The 26,884-nt window shown below is 36.1% G+C and overlaps 1 protein-coding gene across 6 annotated transcripts in view; it reads right to left on the bottom strand.

The window, feature by feature from the left end:
- Nucleotides 1–26,884, bottom strand: part of Arhgap6 (Rho GTPase activating protein 6) — a 453,321-nt gene that overhangs the window by 71,657 nt on the left and 354,780 nt on the right. For 5 of the 6 annotated variants that reach the window (XR_013431922.1, XM_078035123.1, XM_078035128.1 and 2 more), the window contains exon 2: nt 10,875–11,034. Coding sequence is in view for 5 of the 6 variants with exons in the window: in XM_078035123.1 (XP_077891249.1) it covers nt 10,875–11,034 (160 nt within the window). In the remaining variant the exon portion in view is untranslated. Of the gene's footprint in view, nt 1–10,874; nt 11,035–19,149; nt 19,406–26,884 lie in introns of those variants that run through there. The other variant, XM_078035127.1, reaches the window with a different exon arrangement.

The raw sequence follows: 26,884 nt of genomic DNA, 5'->3' as shown, positions 1-26,884 counted from the left end.
TGACATATTGCACATACATGGAGTATAACTTATTCCAATCCTAATTGGAATCCCATTTGAGGGGTTGATTTTACATGATCTAGAAAACCTGCCCACTCAGGATTTAATTTCAATTAATTGTATTTGCTTTCATTTTACCCCAGGTCAGGGAAGCAAAAATGGAAGGTCTTGCTTAAATTTCAAGGATGGGGTATTTCTTGTAATTATCAAGTTTGCTTTGTCATGATCCCAACAGAGAACAGTGCAGTCTTGAAATCTTTGAAAGGTGCCAAAATATTTCAGAGACTGCAGTAATAGAAGCTTTGGTCAAGATACCAAGGTCTTGTGCAATATTGTTTAATGCTCCAACAAAGATATATGAATAAGTATAAATGTAACCAGTATAGGGACAAGACTGCAGGTAGAAAACTATATCTGAGAACATAAAGGAGTCCATTAGTGAATACCAAGGCATAAAACACATGGCTTATAGAATCATGCACCTGCTTGGCATCAGCACTGAATCACACAGCATCACACATTTGATAACTGCATATAGGAAATATCCTGACCTGTTAAGGAGAGAATCCAGGAAGAAAACTACAAAGTCACCTTCAGAAAAATCTCCATGATTATTGACTTTTATTGTCATGATTTGATGAGGCAGCTTCTGTCTACAGGGGTTGCCAGAGGTAACTGGAACACATCATATCAACTGCTCTTTTCATATAATTGATGTATTTGTATTTTATTCATCAACTGACTTGGAATTCCTTGAAGATATGGGCTACTTTGACATGGTGATGTATCCTCCAATGCACGTATAACTGAAAACTCCACATACCTATCTCCTCTGGGCTGTATATCTAGCTTGGTATTTCCAAAGAGAGCAGTGGAGCAATGTAGGAAGTTCTCTGTGGGTCACTCTTATGGTTTTATTTTTCATAATAAAATTTCTAATTTTAGTCACAGAATAAGGAAATATGAATTTCACAATGATGAAAGTACAGATTAGAAACATAAAAAGTGAGGTGCAGTTTATGAAGCTAACGACATAACCCATTAATAAGGAAAATTTGTCCACTATATTTTCCTATTTGATAAAGGTGAATTTTTATGTAAATTTTTAATTTATATATGACAGAAAAATGCATTAAAATTCTTATTACATATGTAGAGCATAATTTTTCATATCTCTAGTTGTATACATTATATATTCACACCAATTTGTGTTATCAGCATATTCTACCATCCTTAATATAGTTTGGCTTTTGATAGAGTGGCATTAGATGCTTGGGGTATGTTCTAGCCTTATATTCATTTCCATGGTCCTACAGAACCAGAACATCCGATCTATCTTACCAAGGCCCTGAGATCCAGAACAAAGAACAACTAAAAGTTTTCCATACTGATATTTCTGTTGTTTTCTTCTTAATTGTCTTTTCCCCATTCCATTTGCCTTCTAAAACTGGGTTATCAAACTAAGGGTCAGGTCATAACCTATTAATTAACCAAGAAAATTTAGTGGGTCATAACTAGTGCATTTTAGAAAATGAAATAGAATGGAACAAAAGAGGATAGGACAGAATATTGTAGAGAATATCAACATGAATCTCTGATAAAGATCAGCATGGTTTGGTTCATATTTTTCTGTCCCAAGACATAAAATATATTTCTCACTGTAGATTATGTACAAAAAGCTTTAAACCTGCTGTTCTAAGATACATAAACTTGAGTCTGTACTGCTTCCTCAGAAGAGGCTGCCAGAAAATGATTTCTTCTTTTATATAAAATAGTATTACAAATAGATTTGATAGTGAGATCAGTATACAAAAAGAACTTTGGGAGGCTTTAAAAAATTCCAACAATGGAGTAGGCTTCTGTGATTGAAGATGACTCTGGTGGCTTAGGATGTGATGAATAGAATGAAAAGATACCCTGAACTAAGGAAAGCAAGTAGGAGTTTATGGTTATAATTAAGATGAGATATAATGGAGTGACAGAGAGTTGAGGGCAGATATATGACAATGTGATATGGTGATAATGATGATGAATATGATGAAGAAGAACTTCTGTGATTAGTGTATGACAGTAGATGTTTTAAGCTCATTTGGTTATTATTTCATTTAAGTTTCATATTTACCTATGCTATTATCAATCAAAGTTGGAAACAGCATGGGATGCAGCAGGAGGAAAGTGTTAAGGCTGTTTTAAAATAATTACTAGAGACACTAGGAGAAATGAGAGAATGATGATCGATGCTTCTCAGAGAGACAGAAAAGAGAAAAAAAAGCTCATAACCTAATAAGCATATGGATGCATTCATTGACTTCTCAAAGATTTGCTGAGGATCAGTGATCTATTGAGCAATATGCCAGACAAATTCAAGTGCAAAAACAAATACTGGCCCTACTGCATAGAAAATCACGGTCCTCTTTGGGAGAATCAAGAAAAGGTGATTGGGAATACAAAGAAAGTACAAGTAGCTCCCATAGCAGAGACCTTTGTTGAAGGACTCTAAGCCTAGTGCTTTAATTAATCCTTTACCATCCTGTTTGGTGGTATTTGCTTCTTTTGGGCACACTTTTGTGGATTCTAGCCCAGGTTTTAACTTCTGTACACAAAATCTTCAATGAATAGATCTAATACATGGCCTTTTCAACTGGACATCATTAGCAAGAGTATCACAGCAATAGGGCAGTTATAGTTTCTATCTAGTGCTAGCTCAATTCCATTTCCTACCAGGTCATTCTTATTTTCTAAATCAACATTTAAATCACAAACTAAAGACAACTGCAGTGTTGGTCTACCAAGAATATAATATTTTTATTTCATTGAGTTGTTTACTTGGCTTTTACATTGCCTAAGGAATAATGGTGAGGGGACACTTTATAAGGAAGTCATATAATTGAGCAATTTTGAGGTATCAGGGTACTCTTATGAGACTATTATCCACAATTTCTGAATCCATTAGCTATTCCTCATTCCATTATATTTTTTTCAAAATATATAAACAAAATTTTCTCAATTGTGATATCAAAAATTAACTGAAGCCAGAGATGAAAAAATATTACTAAAGAAAATGAATACACATTATCTCTTTGGAACCATTCTGTTTTAAACACTTGTTTATGACATAGGCCATAATCAGTTACTTCCTTTCATTTTACCTGAGACTAGACATCAGCATTTTTTTTCCTATACAGGGCCAAAAAGCAAACTTTTTTTTCTTTTTTTTTATATGTTCTTTTAGTTATACAGGACAGTAGAATCCATTTTGACATAATTATAAGATCATGGACTATATCTTGTTTTAATTCAGTCCCCAATACCTCTCTTTCTCCTTCTCTCCCCCACTTTCTGCTCCCTTCCTCTATTAACCTTTCTGCCATTTACTTAAAATTATGTTTAAAATTAATTTCTTGTGGATACACATGATGGTGAGATTCACTGTAGTATATTCATACATATACATAGGAAAAATTATGTCAGATTCAAACCTTTGAAACATTGTCACAATTTACTCTACTGTGATATGTGTGAAAGTAGGCATAGATGATATATAAATGAATGAGCATGACTGTGTTCCAATAATACTTTATTTATAAAACATGGGTAAGCTGGGCTTGTTCACTAACCCCTGCTTTGAGCCATTTGTGTTAAAATGTTATCAAAGTATTATTCATTGAGCCCAACATATAACCTAATATATAAAATGATTCCTATATTTGTTTCCTGCTTCTATTACTAAGGATTGTACTGTTACAGATTAGATGCTCTGATCCAAGAACTTCTGCCATGAGCATGTATTTGAACAATCAGAAAGAGTCCCTGGTTGCCTCCATGGGGCAATTTCAGGCTTAAAAGGGGTACCAAATTAAACTCATTAGTCATCTTATTGGGTTTATATAAGTCTTATTAGTTATCGAGTCTCTGCATGATCTTTCTGAGTGAATTTAGAGGAGGGAAGAGTCAAAAGAGGCAAGAAGTCTGGGTCCCAAGCAAGTGTAAGAAGCCATCCATTCTCACCCACACCCATGGCCAACCTGTACTGGATGGTGCTTGAATAAAAAAAATACTTTTATAGTGTTAATACATTGAGTGGTTAGCCTACCCCAATCAATACAAGTGTATATCTGTGAGACATGCTCTGAGAAGTGGAATTGTTGGGCCATTGAAAACTTAGACAAAATTGTCAAATTGCCTTGTAAGTTGTTTCAACAATTTATTTTTATTTATACATATTTTTTGGTACCAGGAATTGAACTCAGGAGTATTTAATCACTGAGCCACATCCCTATCCCTTTTAATATATGTTTTATTTTGAGAATGGGTATTGCTAAGTTAATTAGGGCTTCACCAAATTGCTGAGTCTGGCTTTGAACTTGTGGTCCTCCTTCCTCAGCCTCCTGAGCTGCTGGGATTACAGGCATGTACCACCATCCCGGCTGTTTCAACAATTTATACTTCTACTGATAGTATATGAGAATGTCTATTTTCCATTAAAATATATTATCCAATTTTTGTAAGTATCTATCTTTTTATTTGGTAGTATTGGGGATTGAATCCAGGACCTCATATGCCAGGTAAGCACTCTACCACTGAACTACACTCCCAGCTCATATTATCCAATTTTTGGATCCATGATAATCTAAAGAAAAAAAAAACTCCTTGGTGTTTACCTTGTATTTATTTTCCCTCCCTCCCTCCCTTTCTTTCTTGTTTCTTTCTGCAGAGGGGGAGGTCTGGGTATTGAACCCAGGGCCTCACAAAGACTAGGCAAGCACTGGGCCACTAAGCTACATTCCCAGCCATAGGTTTTATTTCTTTAATGTATGTGAGAGTGAGCAACTTTCCAAATATCTGTACACTATTTCATTTTACTTTCTGTGAGATGCTTATAATTTGTCCACATTTTGGTTAGATTTTTTTCCTTCTCATTTTAAATTGTATTAGTGCCCATATAATAAAGAAGTCAGCATTTAGTCTGACAAATGTGCTATAAAACTTTATTTACATATTTGTCATGGAGATGATTGTATTTTTCTTTTATGTAGAGAAATTCATATTTCTGTGTTTTCTGGGTACTACCTTCCTAATAAACACACATACACACACACACACGTGTGTGTATGTATGTGTATGTGTATGTGTGTGTATGCATATCCAGTTATATTTTCCTTTTCAATGTTTAATCTTCAAATATTTCCTTAACATGAATTTATTCTAATGTGAGGATTAAGGTCACAATCCACCTTTCCCTCCTCAATAGTTATCTCTTTATCTCAAATATAATAATCTACATTTTTCTCCTAATAAGAAATACCATGTTTATTTATCATGTAATAAATTCTCATGTACATTTGGTTCATTTTGGAACTTTATTGAATCCCATTGATTTACCTATCTATTGTGAAGCCGTATAATTCTCTTAATTTCTTTAGTTTTATGACTTATTTTAGTAAATCAACAGGGATAATGTCTCTTGTTCTTTTTTAAAATCAGATTTCCCTTGATTTGACTACCTCCATATAATTATTCACTAAGATGATGTTCAAATAAATTTAGTGAAATTCTAAAAAAAATTCTGTTGGAGCAATTTTTGGAATCACATTCAGTTTACAGATAATTGATGACATAACTTTATCTTTATATCAATATTTATATATTGATTCTTATTTAAGAAAAATACATCTTTTATATTTATTTATAACTGCCCTAAAACACCATATAATCCAATTTAGACTATTTGGTCTGGGATTATAATAATTCCCTTGGATATCATAATAGTTTCCTATCAGTGCTATAACAAATGACCACAGACTTAGTGACAAATTAAGTATCTTACAGTTCTGGAAGTAGAAGTCTAAAGTGAGTTTTAACAGGCTAAAACTAAGGTGTCAGCAGGACTCTTTTCCTTTGTGGAGGCTCTAGATCTTCCTACATTTAGAAGCCACCCTCATTCCTTAGCTTTTGGCCCCTTCCTTCATCTTCAAAGCCAACATATTGCATCTCTTTGGCCATAATCATAATACATAATCACATCATTGTCTGAACACAGTTAGTATAGTCTCTCCATTTTAACTACCCACATGACTATTTTGGGTCTTCTCAGAAAATCCAGGATATTTTCCTATGTCAAGGGCCTTAATTTATCACATTTGCAAAGTTTCTTTTGGCATGTGAGGTAACTTTACAGGTTCCAGGAATTACAATGTCAATATCTTTGAGGGGTCATTATTTTGCCAATCACAGATACTCTCTCAATTATCTGGCCCTCTTTACCTTTGTTAAATTCAATTAGAAAATCCTAACCAGAGGAGATTTGGATTAACTAAGACGAAGGAATTTAAAGTACAGGATGGTATGTTTTCTTTTAATTGTGCTTAGCTGCCAGGGTATTTATTTTGCATTTTAGATGTCCAGCTATAAGACAGATGGGCCTTTTGTCTGCCCCACAATTCTGCAACATTGCTGTTCAATAGATCCTATCTCTTCCACCCCTCTTCTCTTTTCTCAAACCTCCAGGACATCTTCCCCATTCTTAACCCTAATGCATGAAGCTATTTCCTATTTGACTAGCAGTGGAGAAACAATATGGAATTGAATTCTACATACTCTCCTACCATCTTTTTATTTCTGTTATAATATTTATTTATTTAGATTCTCAGGATTTAACCCAGGGATGCTTTACCATTGGGATCCTTCCACAGTCCTTTTTTTTTTTTTAAAAAAAATATTGGTTATTTTTAGTTATATATAACAGTAGAATCCATTTTGATATAATGATAAAAGCATGGAATATAATCTGTTCCAATTCAGTCCCCAGTACCTCTCCTTCCCCTCTGCTCCCCTACCCCCATTCCTTTCCTTCTACTCTACTGATTTACCATTTACCATAGTTTTTTAAAAAATAATTTCTTGTACATGTACATTATAGTGAGATTTCTGTGTACATATATGAATATACCACAGTGAATCTCATTATCTTTTTATTCACCTCCATCTGTGCCCATCTAACCAATGTCTACCTATTGTAGCACCACACAATGTCAAACTCTCTACTTGTGCTCTGGATGCCCCCCCGCCCCCCCGCAGTCCAATTTAGTAAATCACCAGGTGATTTACTTCTCAACCCCCTCCTAATCTTCAATTCTCCCCTCTCTCAGCTAAATACTGAGAGTTGATGGCTATGTTATTATATCATTCATCTGAGCCCTGGAAGCACAACATCTCACAAAAGAAGAGGGTTCTCCAAGTAGCTAGCCATATCTACATCTGTACCATTATCCTAAAGTGACAGTGAATAGAAATGTGAGCTTCAGTACGTTTCTATTTTCATTATATCCACTATCTTACCACGTGTGGTGTCATTTCTTTAGGTTCTAGGGGCTGGCTGCTGTGTTTATTTTTTGGGAAAATTATTCACATAGTGATTAATACTATTTATAACTTCCATTTGGGGGTTTGCCTTGGGATCAAAAGTGGCCACACTCAAGCCCATAGTTGATGTCATCATAGCACTTGGCTATGGCCACATAGTCAGAAGATCTTAGTAAATATTTCATGTCTAAAAACATCTGCCCCAAACAATAGCTTCAAAAACCCTTGGGTGGTGTCTAGGTTTTTCTACCAAACACACAATCCCTTCTTTCCTTCACAACTGAGAAAATGTATTTGTAAATCATTAAATCTTACTTTGATAGAAAATGTCAAAATACCCTTCCCAAGGCCTGGGATATCTTTGAGCATCTCAATAGTGTAAATCTTTCCTTGGAGGTGTCGGGAATCACATAGTCTCAGAAATAAGCAATGGAGACACAGCCTCCAGCAGAGAAGTTTTTATAAAATTATCTGTTTAGTAAAGTTTATTTACTTAGTGGATTCTTTTAAAAGCAATGAGAAAGAGAAACATAAAATTAACTGGATTTAAAAGCATAGCTACAAAAATATCTATTTCCTGATAGCTTATCTGATTTGCATTCAATACAGGTTTCAAAAACATTTCAAAGTCAACATTTCTATTTATTTATTTATTTATTTTCATACTGGGGATTGAACCCAGGGGCACTTTACCACTAAGCTGCATCCCCAGTCTTAATTTTTTATTTTGAGATAGGATTTCACTAAGTTGCTTAGAGTTTTGCTAAATTGCTGAGGCTGGTCTCAAATTTTCAGTCCTCTTGCTGCAGCCTCCTGAGACTCTGGGATTACAGGCATGTGCCACCATGCTTGACACATTTCTTTTTTTTAAGGAATGAAAAGAATGTCTGTGTCAGGTGATACATGCCTTTAGTCCTAGCAACGTGGGAGGCTGAGGCAGGAGGATAACAAGTTTGAAGCCAGCCTCAGCAACTTAGCAAGAGCTTGTCTCAAACTAAACAATAAAAGGGCTGGGGATGTAGCTCAATGGTAAACTGCCCCTGGGTTCAGTCCTCAGCATATGAAAAAATAAAAACAAAAACAAAAGTCTATATTTATGAAAGGTAAACAGGACAGGACTGTAGGGGAGAGGGTTTATAGCACCTTGTGAACTAAGTGGGAGGGCAGATCTCACCTCTATCCTACAAGCAAATCAAGTCAAGGTAAGGCAGGTGGGTCTATCCTTGAGAAAAGAAGAGACATGGGTTGGCTGTCTCTAGTAAATGGTTTTCACAACTGCACAAGTGATTTTCTTCTTATCTCTACTGAGGGCCTTTATGTAAGATTAGTGTGGAAAGATATAAAAGGGTAGGAATTTCCTTTCTGGAGGATCTGGCTGTGGTTGTGGGAGCAACAGAATGTGATAAAAGCAGCAAAGCACCTCGCAGTAACATGTGCATCTTGCCAGTCCCCCTAGGCTTCCTCCACTTGTCTTTTCTGAACTTCATCACAACCCTCAACAGAATCTCAGATTCCAGCCTTAAGAAAAAATGTGGCCCTAAGACTTGCCATCCCATGACAAGCTCTGGGTTCTCAGTGTTTTCATGATATTCTTCCTAGCTTGGTCCTTTGACCACAAAAATCCTGAGGCAAACTGTTTGCTGTAGATTGGATGTAGAATGTACCCAGAAGCTCAGGTGTTGAAAACAATAAAGCAATATCCAGAGGTGGGGATTTTAGGAAATGATTGTATCATGAAGAATCTGACATCATTAGTGGATTAATACATTTGACGGATTAAAAATATGAATGGACTACTGGAATGCGGTGAAAACTATAGACAGGAAAGCATGGTTGGAGGAATTAGGTCACTGGGGGTGTGCTCTTGGGGACTATATGTTTTCCCTGATCCTTCCTCCTCCCCAATTCCAGTGCCCAGCTTCCCTGAGCACATCAGTGTTCCTCTGCCATACCTTTCTTCCACAATGTTCTAGCTCACCTCAGGCTCACAGCAATGAAAACTGTCTGCCTTGGACTAAAGCCTCAGAATCATTACTCCTCTAATTTGTTGTTAGATATTTTGGCCAGAGAAACAAAAATCTGACTAACATACTTCTCAAGCTTGTGTGTGTGTGTGTGTGTGTGTGTGTGTGTGTGTGTGTGTGTGTGAGAGAGAGAGAGAGAGAGAGAGAGAGAGAGAGAGAGAGAGAGAGAAAACAAGTTCCCAAAACCTGATCCTTAGACTCCTAAGCCAGCACTCTTTTCTTTAGGCACAACAGCCAAGAACACAGCACTGACAGCACTGTGGGTGATGGAATGTGAGCATATGTGCATATGAAACATAGAGTTGCTCAACCTTGGTGCTTGGGTACTTGGGATCTGATAATTATTAATGAGAGAGCCTGTCCTGTGTATTGTAGGGAATTTAGTAGCACCCCTGGACTCTACCCACTAGATGCCAGCAGTGCCTTTCCCCCAAGCTGTGACAACCAAATGTGTGGGCAGACATTAGCAGATGTTCTCTGGGGATGGGGGCAAAATCTTTCCTGGTTGTCAATCACATATCTATGAATGTCTGTATGTATACACATATATACACATAGACACATATATGTATGTGTCTATGTGTGTGGAATATATATATATATATATATATACACACACATACATACACACATATACATATATCTATGCATTTAATATAGATTATTTGATGAATAAATATCCATGTAGTTTCTAGCTTTTAGAAGCTTGTTATCCCCTTTCTGCTGTCATGTATCATGCACATTAGTCAATATAAGTTTTTATAGGCAGATTTACACTATTGGTATAAAATAAATGTTGTTCCTTCTGCCTCAAATCAGTTTTCTGCTCCATATTCATACTAATTATAAAGTGCTTTTATAGTAGATAGTAAACATTCAGAGACAGACTTTTTTGGCTTAAAAGAATTCAAGTGCCTGTTCCTCATCTTTATGGGAATTAGGACCAATGCCAAAACAACAGTCAAACAGGTGTACCCAGGCTCCAATGTCATCATAGTACAGCCCAACCTAGGCACACCAGGTGCTAGACTGGCTACACAGGAGTGCATTTCCATGAAATCTCTGATTCTGAGTTTGTGTAAGATCAAACAATAAGTTTAACCAAGTGTCAAGGCATTCTTTTCATCTATTTATTTTGAAATCAAGTTGAGGCAGGCACCACTTTTCTTCCAACCCTTTAAGCTGAGCTTCCTGGAAGTGCTTTCTCACTGGTTGTTGTGAAACTATGTAGATGGGTGAGATATACATGGCTTTGCTTTGTAATGCCCAAAGTTGACCTTCCCTTTCAACTATGTGTTAGCTGACATGCAAATTGTCCTACTTGGACATGTCTTTCAAAATAAACATGAATGCTAGCCAGTGATCAAGAAGCTGCAATTTCCTTCCTGTGTTAGTGTGAGGTGTGAGAAGAGTTTGCAGCTTGTAGCTTTGGCAGAGCAGATGTTTGACTCGTAGCATTCCCCAGCAGAAAGGCAGACAGGGCCTTACCTTTGGGAATGGTGATCTGACAGCTCAGGTCACAGTCCTGCTGCAACTGATAAAATGCCACTTCCTGCAGTCGAGCCCGTTCCAGCTCCGAAAGACTCTGGATGGGGACTGACCTCAGCCGAACGCTGCGGCCTGACATGCTGTTCCAGGTGAAATCACCCTGTAGGCCAAGGGAAAAACATCAAGAGTCACACCATTCACCTACTTCTCCCAAATCTCATCCTCTCTCCTTGTCAGTAATCAAAACAAGAAAACTCCACCTTTGTGTTCCACAATTGGTTCTCCATTTCCCAAACAGATCCTCTGTGAGTTTGTCATGGCTTTTCTCAGTGAGTTGCAAAAATCAAAATCTAAATTAGCTGCTGGGTCACATGTTCTCATCTGATGACACAGACATATGCCAAAGAAACTATGTGGAAAGATGGTGAGAGGGTCTTACTTCCTCTCTTTTAGAGGAATACATAGGAACTTTTTAGTTTTCACATTTCAGTAACAGGAAAAACTGTGCTGCTAACTGCTGTCATGCACACCAGGAAGAGGGAGGTCAATATATTTTGAGATTCTATCATGTGCAAACAATTGTATAGGAGCTTTTTAGTTAATACATCCAATGAGATGATGAGGTGGTCGACATTTTTTACCCTATCTTATATAATATTCAATAATATAATATTATATACTAATATAATACAGTATATGATAATTCAGTTTTGTCTTGGTATCTATGCTGGATTGGTTTCAGTATCCCATGGGGATACCAAGGTATGAGGATTCTTAAGTCCTTTATTTAAAATGAGAGTATTTACATATAACCTAACCTACCTACTTTATCCTATACATCATCTCTTGAGTAATTTTAATGTCTAATACAATATAAACACTACAAATAGTTTTTATCCTATATAACATAGAGAATAATGACAAGGAAAAAAGTCTATATATGTTCAGATCACTTTTTTTGTTTTAGAAAAATTTTGATCCATAGTTGGTTGAATTTGAGGATGTGGGACCCAAGGATACGGAGGGCTGACTGTTCTTTTAGCATATAATATATCATATACTTATGTTTCTATACTATATATTAACAATATATTTTATTATTATAATTATATATGCTATATATTATTACAATATTAATATAGATGATGAAACTGCATCTGGAGCAATTAAATAATTTTCACCAAATTATGAGGACTCAAGGTTAAGAATATATGGCATTAAACTCTATAGAAAATTTGTAACCATTGAGTTTCTAGTTACAGCACTTTCATGAGCTATTTCAATCACAAGAAGTACAGAGATATAACAAGTAACTATGCATGTTCAAAAAACATTTGATATTGAAATATTTCATCAAAGAGTCACAGTAAATATTCCCACAGTTACAAGAGTGCATTTGTATGCATGCATCCTTGCCTCTGTTGTCCACTGAGAGTTTTGGGCTTCATCTCAGTGACAACAGTGAGAAATTGATGGCCAATGAAAGAATATTTCACAATCTTCTGAAACTTGTGTGCCTTACTGAAGAGGACTTCCTGAAAATCACAGATGCCAGCCAGTGCAATAGATTTGAAAAGATAGCTATTCCTCAACAATCAAGAAAATTTCTAGGGAGACAGAGAGTTGCTGGCTCATAAAGCCACTGTCAAGAACCCATTGCAATGAGCAGAGCACTTACATAATACTCTAAGACTTAACCATCTTGAAGAAGTCACTCATCTAAAAGAAGGGAGACTGAAAGACTGACCTAGCAACCCTTAAGATACTTTTGTTCCATACTGGTGGCAACTTTTTCCCTCAAATGTTCATTCCAAAGAGTGAATGACACTATGCTAATTCTTCATTATTTTTCCTCTTTAGCTTGGATTTCATTCTTCATTTAATAAATGGAGACATTATAATTTAATGGAGGCAGAAAATGAACAAAGTAAGTAAAAGTTGTAGTGCATTAAATATGCTAGGAATTGCTAGGGAGGAAAAAATCAAATCAAGGAAAAGGAAGTAGTGGAAAAAAATTTATGGTTTTAGATAGAAAGACTGGACAATATTTGAACACGGGCTAAAGAAGTGAGGGCTCTGGGTTTGTTAGTCTTGATAGGATGAATATTAAGAGGTGCCTAGGAGGAGCTCAGGAAAGATGCTTTGTGAAAGGGTGCAGGGAGATGAGTGAATAAGCAAAACTAGGTAAAGTGGGTAGGCTGTGGTCGCACTTAGTGAACTGAAGGGGAGTGTTCCATGGCCAGTGTGTTTTGGATTTTTTCTTTTTTTGGTATAACTAGACTAAGTACAAGCTTAAACAGTCAGGAGTTGGGGTCTAGGATCTTGGGTATGACTCTCAGTTCTACCCTCTAAGCTTAGTATACCACAAGGCACATTATCAGAGAATTGCTTTTTTCCCCCAAAAAATATGAAGTTCCAGATGCATTTGTGACTTTTACAAATGAAGTTTAAGTACCTAGAGGAGCTTATTTATATTTGAAATGTCAAAATACAATTACATACCTGTTCTTTAAAAACATTTACACATGTGACCTACAATGGGCTTAATCATTTATAGCAGATATTGGCATTCTTTTTCTGTCAAGGGCCAGATAGTAAACATTTCACATTTTGTGGGGCATGGGTCTCTGTTAACACTATTTAATGTTGCCTTTAATGTACAAAAACAGCCATAGATAATTTATAAATGAATTTGTGTGGCAGAGTTCAATAAAACTTTATTCATAAAAACAGAAGTTAGGCTGGATTTGGCTGGTGAGCTGTAGTTTTCCAATTTCTGAAGTATAACTTATGACTGAAATAAATCAATTGCTAGAAGAAACATTTTGTTCTTATTTACTATATATACCCTCTTGTTGAATTAATTCAATCAATATTTAATGAACATCTATTACATTCTAAGCACTATAGTAGGCTTGGAATTATTAAAATGACAACATAGTCCTTGTCTTGAACCTTCAGGTAGGAAGAATACAAGCAGTCTATGAAAATACACAAATGGTAATATTAGAATTAAGCACCAAATGCAATGGGTGCCTAAGAGACAAGACTTTTCTATATGTCTGGCAGTCAAGAAAAGCTTTGTAGAGAATTTAGTATTTCATGGAAACTTGAAAGTCAAGTAAGGGGAATAAATATTTGTCCAGTAGAAATTGTACATTAGTGAAAACCATGAGTGCAAAAGCAAACAAGTTTGAGGGAACAGACTTATTCAAGAATCACAAGCCTGGAAGGATGGATAGAGCAGGGGGTAAAACCAAGCAGAAGTCAGGGCCAGATGCTGTAGAACCTTCTCGTAAGCAATATAAAGCAGATTTTGTTCTCCTCCATAGGTGCTTTCTAGTCACCTAGCAACACTGAGAGTGACATGGTCATATTTGAAAATGAGAAAAGATGACTGTAAACAAAATTCTTCAGGTATTGAAGGGGAGAACAAATTAAAGGTGCATTGATAAGAAAAGACATTGGGTTACGTATGATGATTATTCAAATATGAACTGATATTTTGGTGAGTCCTAAATTGCCAGTTTACCAAGGTAGAAAATAAATGCTATAAGATGATCTGGGGAAGAGCTAAGCCATGATACCCAGGTCCACCCATCAGACTTCATAAGAGACATGAACACAAAGGTCAATGTTGCTCAAAGTGACAAACACTCAGGAAGAGTACCAAAGCCCACCAGCAAAGCCTAGAATGTTTCTGGCTCTTTCTCAGTTCTCAAATGTGCAGTCTAGACCAGCGTTTTCCTTTGATGACTGTTTATCTCATAAATGGTTGACTCATTAAGGCTTTCTGCTTCCAGTCTTCTGAGTGCTCATCATAGGACATTATTTTAAGAATGGGATCCTAATTAAAATAAGTCATACTCCATGTATGTATAATATGTCAAAATATACTCTACTGTCATGCATACCTAAAAAAGAACAAATAAAAAATGCAAAAAAGAATTAAAAATGGATAATTTCAAATTTGGTTCAATTTTTAAAAACATGTAGATGAAATTGACATTGGTCCAATGTTTCTGAACAGACTAAGGACTCTGACAGTTACATAAAAAATCCTTTGGGGGCTGGGGTTGTGGCTCAGTGATAGAGCACTTGCCTCGCATGTATGAGGCACTGGATTTGATCCTCAGCACCACATAAAAATAAATAAACAAAATAAAGGTATCATGTCAATCTATAACTAAAAAATATTTAAAAAATCTTTTTATTCTGGGCTATTACATAACAGCATTAATAAAGGTTAGAATTTTTGATAAAAATGATATAGCACAATGGTTCTTTGGACGGTAACATTGTCCCCAAGGAGCCATTTGGCAATGTCTGGAGATATATTTTTTTAATCACAACTAGAAGGGAAGGTATGTTCATGCTACTGGCACCTAGAGCATAGAAACCAGAGATTTTGAAAATCATCCTACAATGCACAGGATAAACCCAACAATAAAGAATCATTTGGCCCAAAATGTCAATAATTGAAACATTGATTTAGAATAAATTGGTCTGTTGTTAGGCTCAAATTACAGATAATCACCTTAAAACGATGGAGTCATAAAATATTAACAATCATTAATACAGTTTGTTCATGCTCAAAAGCATAAACTATATATTCATATTCATTATTCTGTATACTATATACATAAAAAGCATCACACAACTTATTTTTAACTAACTTTAAGAAGCACAAACTCCACAAACCAATTTACAAGAAGCAAACTAAAGGTCGCAACACAATAGAATCTTGTTTAGCTGGAGAACAACTCACTCACAGTATTAACTGAGGAGATTTCCTTCCCACCAGAAGTCTATGTCTCCACCTTTAGACAAAAGAAGCAAACTAGAAACCTAAATTACAACAACCTAATATCTATATTTTATTCAGAAAGGTCATTCTTTTGAACTAATCTGCATCTTCACAAATAGACTTGACTTTCTCATGAAATAAAATTGATTGAAATAATTTTGGTTTTGGTCTACACCACATTGTTTTCATATGTCCTTGAAGCTAGTCTCTAGTTGCAGCATCTCTTTATTCTCATCCAATTATCAACATGGAACAAGGGAGCCAGCAAGGGGTGATGCTGCACAAAATGCAGTCTGCAGACCAGCCATGCCAGAATCACCTTGGACAGATTATGGTTGTTAAACATATTGGTTCTTGGGCTCTAAGGCAAATTTATGGAATTAGAGTCACAAGGAATTGGGACTTAGCACCTCCAACATGAACCAGATCCCCAGATGATTATTAATTTTTGCACATTGATTGAGCCCTGCTACTCTGGTGGTGAAGAAAATGTGGGTTCAATTAGACATGAGCTCTTTGGCAAGATTCAGAATATCTGAATGTCAATAGATGAGCAAAGAGCAAGACTCAATTTTCAGGATTAAATTCTCAGGTGTGTAGGAATTACACAAGAAATGCAAATGAATTTCTTGTAGAGGGCTTATTAGCTGGTGACAAGCTGTGAATAAGTGATAATTTATGTTATAAGTTAATATTAATCATTGTCACTTTAAATTTGCATCTCCATTTTAAACCTGGCAGTTTTCGTGACACCAAAAATTCTTGAAAATGTGTGCTGAAGTCCTTGAGTAAATGGTTTCACTATGTGTAAGACAGTTTTTTTAGATACCAGCTGGACTTTGGTTCCATAAGTGTGAGAAGCTGAAGAAAAGACAAGAAGATAGGTTATAGGCTTGGAAAATGACATGCCATTTAGATCAACCATGCCAGGTACTAAATTCCTTTCAATTGTTTCCTATGTGGCCAACTGTCATTATTAATAATTAGCAATGCAGAGGCTTGCAGATAATTAAAAATTTAAATACCAAGCCTACAATCAACATTTCTGCAAAGTGCTGCCTCATTCTTTTTTTTTTTTGAGAGAGAATTTTTTTAATATTTATTTTTAAGTTTTCGGCAGACACAACATCTTTGTTTTTATGTGGTGCTGAGGATCGAACCTCGGCCGCAGGCATGCCAGGCGAGCACGCTACCGCTTGAGCCGCATCCCCAGCCCTGCCTCATTCTTTATAACTCCAAAATAAACCCTTATCAATGACATGGGACTCCCTTCTTCATGAACTTCCAGGGAAAGCTGAGGGTATTTGTGTGGTTGTCATACCCCTGATTGGACTCATAAAAGATACTATGAACTCAACAAATAACATCTTCTAATTCTTCTTTTGATTTTTTGGCCACTCCTTGAAAAGAGTCTCATTTTTAGGGAGACTTAGCACTTCTAATACATTGTACACAGTTTTAATGTTTTATTCATCGATATTGATTTGTTTTTCTATAAGTAAGAATTTTAAGCATGAATTTTAGAAAATTCTGGACAGCTGGTAGTGGTAGCAGCCCATGTTTACCTTTGGCCTTGGCATATTAGCTATTTATTACTAAATGAATGTCCAAATATGTCAGAGTAGCATGATGAAAACCTCCATCTCTCTCATTCAGGTACTTTTCTAGGTCCTCAAGATTCATTAGTGAAAAAAAAAACCAAAAACCAAATAGCCTCTCCTTCATGGAGCTTCCAGGATAGTGGAGGAAAATCACACAGGAAGTCACAAGGCAAATACAAGATAGAGAAGAAGGTACTGTAGGGGAGTAGAGAGAGGGTGCTGGGAGGGCTGTCAGGGAAACCTTACTGAGAACACAATATTTGAGCTAATGCTTAAGGAGGTAAGGGAATGAGCCAGGGAGATTTCAGCAGCCATGCCTCACAGACAGAGAGATTGGTTAGCATAGGGTACCATGGGGTAGTGAGTAAAAGCAAGGGCTGCTTGGGTTTGGATCTCAGTTCTGCCACTTTCTAGCCATGTGACATTCTAGCAAGCTACTTACAGTCTTCATGCCTCACTTTTTCTCATATATGAAATGGAAATGATAAGGATTTTGCAGAAACAAGCAGACTGGCCAGGAATCAGCAAACCATTGCCTATGGGCCAAATCTTGCCCACTGATTGCTTTTATAAATCAAGTTTTATTGGAGCACAGCCATACCATTAATTCAAGTATTGTCTATTTCAGTTTTCATAATACAGTGGCAGAGTAGAGTAGCTGCAATAGATATTGCCTGGTTCCTACGGCTAAAAATATCAGAACAAAAGGCCAATTTCATTTCTGTGTCTCTGCAGTTGAATTGTGGACTTTTCAATCATGGGTTTAATTTTTAGTTTTAATCTTTACTCAAATCTTGGATGGAAGAAGGTAAAAGAGCCTGTGTATATCCAAGGTCTGTGGAAAATGGAAATACTTTTCTGAATTAGAAACATGTCAATGACACTTGACAGTTTTGCTTGTCTTTCTATAATTAAATTTAGTTTGCTGAAATTAGAACAGCAGACCTCCAGAGATGGACCAGAACTTGAAGTTATTCTGCTTACATTTATAGATGGTCCATTTTCTGCTAGTTACCTTTCTAAGCTATTGTCCCATTTAATCCTTACAATAATTCTAAGGATTGTGTCACCATCATCATCCCCAAATTTCAAATAAAGAAACTGAGTCACAGAGCCAAGATCACACATTGGCAGAACTGAGATCTGAAGCCAGGCTTCAGGCTCTAGAACTTAGACTCACAGCCACTACAATATATGTATTTTATAATTTCTCATGAAAAAACAATCCAAATCCCTAACTATAAGTGAGCAAAGCAACTGCTTTAAATGAAGCAACTCCTATAGTAGCAGGGTAGGAGCTGAACACAAGGGTCAAGTTCCACCTCTTTCCACCACCAAGACTTTCCATTAAAAGACTCTTTAGGCTAAGTTAAGCCAGACAATGTTTAAAACTCCAGAAGCTTAAGGTTTTCCCTTTTGAAAAAGAAAGCATATTAGATTTATTATTAGCCTTATCTAATATTGGAGTTGTTCTCCAAAGCCTATATCTATCACAGCCACAGCAACTAAAATGTTGCGCCAAGGTTAAGATGTTGAAAGAGGAAGATAAGCCACTTTACCCTGTCAGAACGAAAACAGTCTGTGCCTGAATCTTTCACAGAAATCAGCCCAATTATGCTGCTCTGTTTAATCACCATGCACTCCTTCGTGCTCTAGTCTGCTCATTTCAAGCTGCTTCAGCATCATCAATCAATCTGAAAACAAGATGCTCATAAATCTCTATTGGCACAGATAGTTTTTAGCTGTCATGCATCTCAGACGCTGATCGATCCAGTTTTCCTTCAAAATCATTAGATGTGACAGAATCACAAAATTTTATTACAATCATCTTCAGAAAAGAAAGAAGAAGTATATTTATATTGCTTACCCATGAATTATATTTGCTGGATCTTTGTGGTCCTCTAAAATCTAACTGAACTAAGCCTGGAGTAGGAACTTGAGTCTATTTAAAAAAAAATCTGTTTGGTGAAAAATGCATCCCGAAATGGAAGATTGTATTGAGTGTCAGAGAAATGGCCCAGCTGGCACAGCTGTGACTCCCACGATACCTTTTGTAGCCAGAGACATCCGCTACCAAGAATCTTGGGACCAAAATCATGCAATCTTCATCAGACCATTGAGAAATTCCTGTCCCTTCATAATGGAGGCAGGCTGTGTCACTGAGTGAGTGTGTACTGGAAAGAGAGAGGGGGTGGGGGAGGGAGGGGGGAGAGGGGAGAGTATGTGTATGCTGGGGAGGAAGAGGGAGAGTAGGAACAAAAAGAATGAAGAGAAATTGAAACTGGATTTCCTGCTTCTTATTTTAATAAGGATATTTTGAAGAAATATACTGGAGTTACGAAAGGATTTCTCAAAAAAAAAATCTCCTTTTCCTCAGGGATCTACAAACAGTAATTGGATCATAACTGTGCAAACTGTCCTTATTAGGAGTCAACCAAAGAATGTTGGAAGCCTCTGGTAAAAGCCCAAGAGCATGATAAAGCACATATGATATTTTCTTCATTTAGGAAAAATTCTCAAATCTTAAATTATATTTTCAAACTGTTTCTTCCACAAACACTAAAAAAAGTTGTGTGCTCTTTTACACAGAAGCATAACATATGCTCTGCATTTTATGCTTTTTGTGGAACAATAGTCCTTGAGAAGTTGTTCATTTCCTGAACAGAGGGTGTGGAGGTCAGAGTGAATGTACCCATGTGACCATGCTTAAGAGAGTGCAGGTGGGATTGGAGGTTCAGGGGTGGGATCCATAAAGAACAGAAGGAAAAGGGAAGATTAGAAACATATCCTGATCACTCTAAGTACCTTGATCTTTGTGTACTCCATATGGCACCAAACCAAATATAATTCCAAAACACATCTTTGTTTCCCAGTTGATATGAAGTTAGAGTTCTCATGGGTCTCAAGTGAATTCCAAGAAAAGAATCACTGAGATTATAATTGACAAACTGAAAAATGATTTCATGGAAGATATTCCTGATTAAAATTAAGCGACTCAGTATGGTTTTACTAGGAGTCTGTGAGGTTGATCGTGTAAGCTACATAGAGATAGCCTCTGTTGCTGCTGGTATTTATTTGGAAAACAATAAAATGTATCAGATGGTTTTCCTTATTCACTATAATGATTACACTTAAAGAGAAATCCAGAGCAAAAGCTATCTGTCTGCTACTGCATATACCTCCACATCTATCACCCTCAAACTCAGATGTTGGAATATTCATAAGTCTAGCAGATAGTTAATATGGCTTATGTAAAGCAGGATATATTCATCAACTGAAGTTAGACCCTCATTTAAAGTTATTTAATATACTAATTCACATGAAACTGATAAATATGGAATTGATTTTTTTGTTAGGCAAATGATCTTTTAGTTTATGAAAAGAATACATGTAATTATGATACATTACTGTTAAGCATTGCTCTAAGTATTTTATGAGTACCAACTCATTTGACTATCAAAAAACTGTGACAAAAGAAGTAAGTTGTATTATTATCTCCAGAGTATATATGAAAAAACATAAGCTCAGAGAAGTTAGGTAACTTGTCCAAAGATTTATAGCTCTTAAGTAAAGCAGATGTGAACTCAACCAGTACTGAGCTTACAAATGAACTGGAAGACAAAGTCATATTCCAAAGGTAGTAGGGGTATTTTGAAGAAATATACTGGAGTTATATGTTATATGTGCCCAAATGAGGAAGAGACAACAATTAAATAAGAAAATTGCTTAAGTCTTCAGTGGTCTATTAAATTAATTATTGGATAGAGACATACCTTGTCAGATCAATGAATGTTTCTGAAGAAGGCAACTATTTCTTTAAGTGAACAATCTTAATATCAAGAGACAATGTCTTATGAAATTCCTAGTCTGTTTTAAAAGTGGAACCTAGTCAGATTTTGGGAGGAAATGTGGAAATATTGAAGAAGTTGTATAGTCAGAATTCCTTTGAAAAGTGCATTTAAGCCAGAAAAACAAAGGGTGAAGATAAGGAGTCCTCTTTAAAATTTAAAGATCAATACTCTAAGTAGAACCAATAAGAGAACAAAGAATTATCCAAAAAGCCTCAGAAATAACTATCAGGAAGCAATTACAAGTTTCAATCTGTGGAAGAGTTTTCTAACCAGAAAAAATTCTGAGTATACAACTGTCATTTTTTAAAATATTTATTTTTTAGGTTTAAGTGGACACAGTATCTTCACCTTACATTTATGTGGTGCTGAGGATCGAACCCAGTGCCTCATGCATGATAGGCGAGTGCTCTACCACTGAGCCACAAACCCAGCCCCCACACTGTCATGTTTTTCAACCATTTAACTCTTCATGGTCAAGTATATCAAGGAACAATTTCTATACCACTAAACAGTCACTCTACCTTATTCTAGGTTCTTATTCTACATTATTTTTGTTTATGCTATTGGTGATATTTTACACATTCCAGGAAAAAAATATTTTAGAACCACTCTGTTGAACATCTTGAGTAAATACATTTCTGATTATAGCACTCTTTGACTTAAGACCCTTTGATGCCTCCCCTCCTTAGCTTCAGAACAAATTCCAAATTCCTTAGCATGGAATCCACTATCATGTGTGTTGACTTAAAAAAGAATATATAGCCACTACATAATAGTGAATAGTAATAATAATAATCATAGTGGAAGTTTTCTGAGCATTAATTAGGTGCTAAGCAATGTGTCTGTCATTCATTCACTCCCTTCACCCATTCCATGTTATGGAGGAAGTGATGGAAGCCCAGAAACAGAAAGCATACACAGGAAAAGATGGAGTGAGCACTGTTAAGGTCAGCCTAACTACCTAGCTGAACTCAGACCAGATTGCAGAACTGATGGTGTTTGTTTTAAGCCACTAAGGCTTGGAGTGCTTTTTGCATAGCCCTAGGTAACCAAATCAGACCTTCTTGTATTGAAGACAGTAGAGCTACAGGAAGAAGCAGCCTGGGTCCTTGAATCTTTACTTCGAGCATAGCTGTCTCACCAATTGTGAATACTCTGACAATATTAATGAAAAATAAACTTGTTCTGTGAGATTTGGAGATGTATCTAATAAAGTTGCTAACCTTGCCTTCCTTCCTATGTATGCACACATAACAAATAAAAACAGACTGAATTTGGAGCCCAACTTCTGGTCCCTTGAACTTCTCCCCATGGAACTACAGGTAGCTCATACATTCTCATTCCACATTTTCACATGCAAAGAGAGGAGCTGATCAAATGGAAGGTAAAATAAGAATTATTATTTATATATCACTTTACAAGGCATGTAGAAAGTCATTAATGTAAAAGGAGACAAATATTTTTATTTTGTTGACATCCTTCAAGTTTTAAAATGTATATAGTTAATGTTTAGAAATAGGTAATGCTTTTATCTTTCAGAACTAGGACTGAATCTCATAAAATGGTACAGTGAAATTTCATTTAGGTCACAGTCATTACTGATAAACCTTCCTTTAGTCTGATCAACCTCTTTTAATAGGTAGCATAGAGTTGCTACTTAAGGCCTTAATCATTTCAAGACTGCATAAAAAGTACAAATTGTGAAGAAAAATTGAGTTCATTTGCTACTTTAAAGATCTCAGAGAAAATATGGTGCCTTTTAGTTTAATTATCAGATTCTGCCTTTTAATTGTTCAGAACTTTCAGAGGTTAACTGAGAAGCCCAATAATAAGAGGATCTGCCTTCTCTCATTTTTGCCATTTGCTTCCTTAACCTTAGCTATCTGAGCTCTCCCCATTTGAAGCACTCTGATATTGGCATAATTTCCAGCATCCTCTTGCCATTCTTGTAACCTATGTGCAGGGATAGTAACTTTCAGGTTCTTCAGAAAAAAATCTAACATTAAAGCAAAGTGTTAGGTAATTGGAAAGCTGTTTAAGTACACAAAAGTGGACTGTCAGTCACAATAAAGACCCATAACACTTGCTACACTCTAGGAGGAATGTACTGGGGCAAGAAAACTGAGACAAATGGGATTTAAATAAAAGCTGAAATTCAAACTCAGAAGTCTGTTCCCAAATGCAATGAGTTTAACCCCTGCACTACAACAGAGCATGCCAGTGACCTTTTCTTCATTCAGCCCCTTAGAAGATACATGAGCAAAGGAAGTATGACATAGAGTATCCAAAAGAAATCAAAAGGCCTCTCTGTGACTGGGAGATATCTGGTAAATCTGTGGAGGGCAGCTCAGTGCTTAAAGTTCTTATGGAATCAAGACACAGAAGTACACACAAAAGAAACATGAAGCAGGAGGAAACAGAGAATGGAAAACCAGCTTATGGGGCAATGGTCTCCCAAGAGTAAGGTTGAAGGGCTAATGTTTTAAGGAGAAAGGGGTGGGCATTTCACAAAATCTCTTGAATATCAGATCCTTTACAAGTAAGTTTTTGGACAGGGTACAATGCCACAAAAACAGTGTTTTAGGAAAGATGAATGAGGAAGAGTGGTGTAGAACAGATATAAATGGAATAATAGGAGGACACAAACATGTAGGTCTATATCATGAGTGGTAAAGGAAAGAAGCTCCAGGAGAGGCATCAACTGACCACAGGTAACTCTAGGGAATAATCAAATAAGCATATCTAGGGATGCTTTCTTCAGGAGAGCCCCCCAATTTTTCCAACAAATCTATATCCCCAGAAATTTAGGCCCAATATTATACTTGGAAAAATACCCTTAGATATATATAGAGAGAACTTCACATTTCATTTTATGTATTTAGGAGGGTAGAACTAGAAAATGTTATTTCCTCTTGGCTTTCATAGAGGAACCTGGATATGACATCACTAGTCTAATAAGCTGCAGAGAATAGCATTTCTTTTGCAGATGCTTTTCCGACCCCCATGGTGAGGAATGTCATTATTAGGTTGAATGCTGCCGGTTTCTCCTAACAAGCATGCTTAATGAGAGGGCACTCCTTATGGGTAAGATGTCATGTGAACTTTCCCCAAGTCAGGTCATTTATTTTGATATGGGTAAATTCATTACTCACTAAATAAGGAATGGATTTCAGAACAAGATTATCTAAAAGATACAGAGTGCCCAAAGTAATGTTACTCTAAATTAGAGAACCCAATCCTAAATCAGATACTTACAAATCAGCAGGAAATAAAACAAGTCTTAAGGATAGATGAATATCATATTTAGGAGGCAGAAAAGTCTATATTGAAAACTATTAGGCAAAACAAAATAGAAAAAAACAAAAATTCCAAAGTGAATTCTTTTCCACTTTTTCAGTGATACATTTGAAGACACTTTGTTTCATCGATTGCACTTAAAACTTGGCAAAAAGTCTTTCAATGAATTTCTTTTCTAAAAGAGAGAAAACAAGTCCCTAAAAATTACATGACACCTAATAAACTTATTATATTAATAAATTAATTTTGACTGTCACTAAATATATGGACTTCAATAACCTGTAATCTCTGCTTAAAATTTGAGCTATGCACAATGAGCCTCTTAGTTTCAGTTTAAGATAATTTATCTCATTAAACTCTTTTAGTAAGCAATTCAAAATCAGTATGAATTGTTATAACACTTCACTGGAAGTGGGGAAAGGCAATTTATGCATTTTCATTCAAAAGACTGGTAGTTAACTTATCTAAACCTTTACTTGTAAAGCAAATGAGCAAGCAAGCTGCTTTAAATGAAGATGTATGCAGCTATATTTCTAGACTGCAGAAAAAGACTAGTTTAATAATATTCTTGGAAGAACTTTCAAAAGCAAAATTAGCTCAGCTACAAATGGCTACATTTTAGAACCAAGTGTATAAGAATCAATGGTTCCCTAACCTCATTGTACCTTAGAATTACTTGGTGTGGCTATCACAAATATTTATGCCTATGTCCCCTTGCCCCATCCTCTAGAACAGTGAGATACAGTAGACCTTTCTATATTTAATGGAAATTTTTATTACCTGCTACTGCCCTATATGGTGGTTAATGAGATTTAGGATGTGGCTATTTAGCCACGGGTAATTTGTGGCTACCATATTAGACAGATTGAGATCAAATCACGTAATTCCTGGGGTAGGAATTCAGGTGTTAATAGGTATACAAAGCTCGCCAGGGGATTCTAATGGGCACTCCAGGTTGAGAACCATTGTAATGGCCTGGGATTAATGACACTATCAGGGATGGCCAATTTCTTGAACTTTATCCAATGCACATAATGTTTTTTCCAGATTTCACTAAGCAATTGCTCTGCACCTTGGCTTCTCTTCCCTTATGCCTCCACTCCTTGCTTCTTGTACACCTCCACACTCTCATATGATAGATGAGTCATGAATCTCTTCATTGACTGATCCTTACAGATTTCTCCCACACCAAGAGCCCTCATCTGAAGCTCAGATTCTCCTTCCTTTCCTTTCTATTCCATAGACAACAGAAATAAAACCCAATAATGCTACCAATTCAGAAATTAAGTCAAGCTCATACGCCCATAATTCAAAATTGTTTTTCACTTGTACAAGCTTGATCTACATGCCAATTTCCACGAGTTCTGCTGTATATAGGATGGGGAATATTTCTAATGATAAAACAGTTAAGCAGGTGCCACCTCCTTTGCTCCTTTAGTGGCTGTTTCATGCAAATGAGATGCATGGTGGTTGCAAGGAGGGCTTTGTGGTTCAATTGCCTGGCTTCCAATTACAAGTCAGTCTTTAACTAGCCATGTAAATGTATAACCATTCTAAGCCCTTGGTTACCTGCTCTGTAAAGTGGAGGTTTTTCCTCACATTATATCCAATGAGAGGGCACTCGTTATGGGTGAGCTGTCATGTGAACTCTCTGCAGACAGGCCCATTTATGGTGTTGTGGGGAGCACAGAGCACTTCATGAACATACATGATAAATGAAATGTGTCACATATTCTCCTAGACCCAGACTTGATTACCCCACAACACATACACACTCCAATTTTTAATCAGAAAGGAAAATAGGGTAAATTTTTTTTGGGGGAAATCAAAGAATCTATAAATGCATGTTACAAATGTACAATTAATTAATATAGCAATATGAAAACCATTGAAAATGGTTATAAGGAAAAAACATAAGCTAATCTGATTTGTAAAACATATTGAGCTTGTATACTTTAATGAACCCTCATTTTATTGGCTACCACACCACCAGTTAATATTAATAAGATAAGGAAGTACATGCTATAAATATAGCTAAATTTAATTTTATTTATAAAATAGTAAGAATCAAGATGAACACAAAGAGCATAATGTGAATATTCAGGTACATAATCACTTTGTTGAGCTTTTGGTAATTCCAACTATTGTCAATTAACATGTTCCCCTGTTGTTTTCACTCATGGATATGTTGATTTGTGCATGTTCATATTTTCTACACTAAGCTTTGCTGCCCTTTTCCTTGTTAAATATTCATCTTCATGTAGAATTGTTTTTAATGTAAGAAACTATAAAACTGCAGCCCATTAGCACTATGAGAACTTGAAGTCAACACAACTATTAATGGTGGATGGTAAGGATTGCTCATCAGTGACTCACAGCAAGGATAAAATAAGCTGAGATCCATGCCCACTCTCAGGGGATTGAGATATGTGGGGGATAACTAACATCTCATGT

The sequence above is a fragment of the Ictidomys tridecemlineatus genome, chromosome X, assembly GCF_052094955.1.
Source record: "Ictidomys tridecemlineatus isolate mIctTri1 chromosome X, mIctTri1.hap1, whole genome shotgun sequence".
Lineage (NCBI taxonomy): Eukaryota > Metazoa > Chordata > Mammalia > Rodentia > Sciuridae > Ictidomys > Ictidomys tridecemlineatus.
The sequence above is the reverse complement of the archived record's forward strand: the minus strand, read 5'-3'. Positions and strand labels throughout refer to the sequence as shown.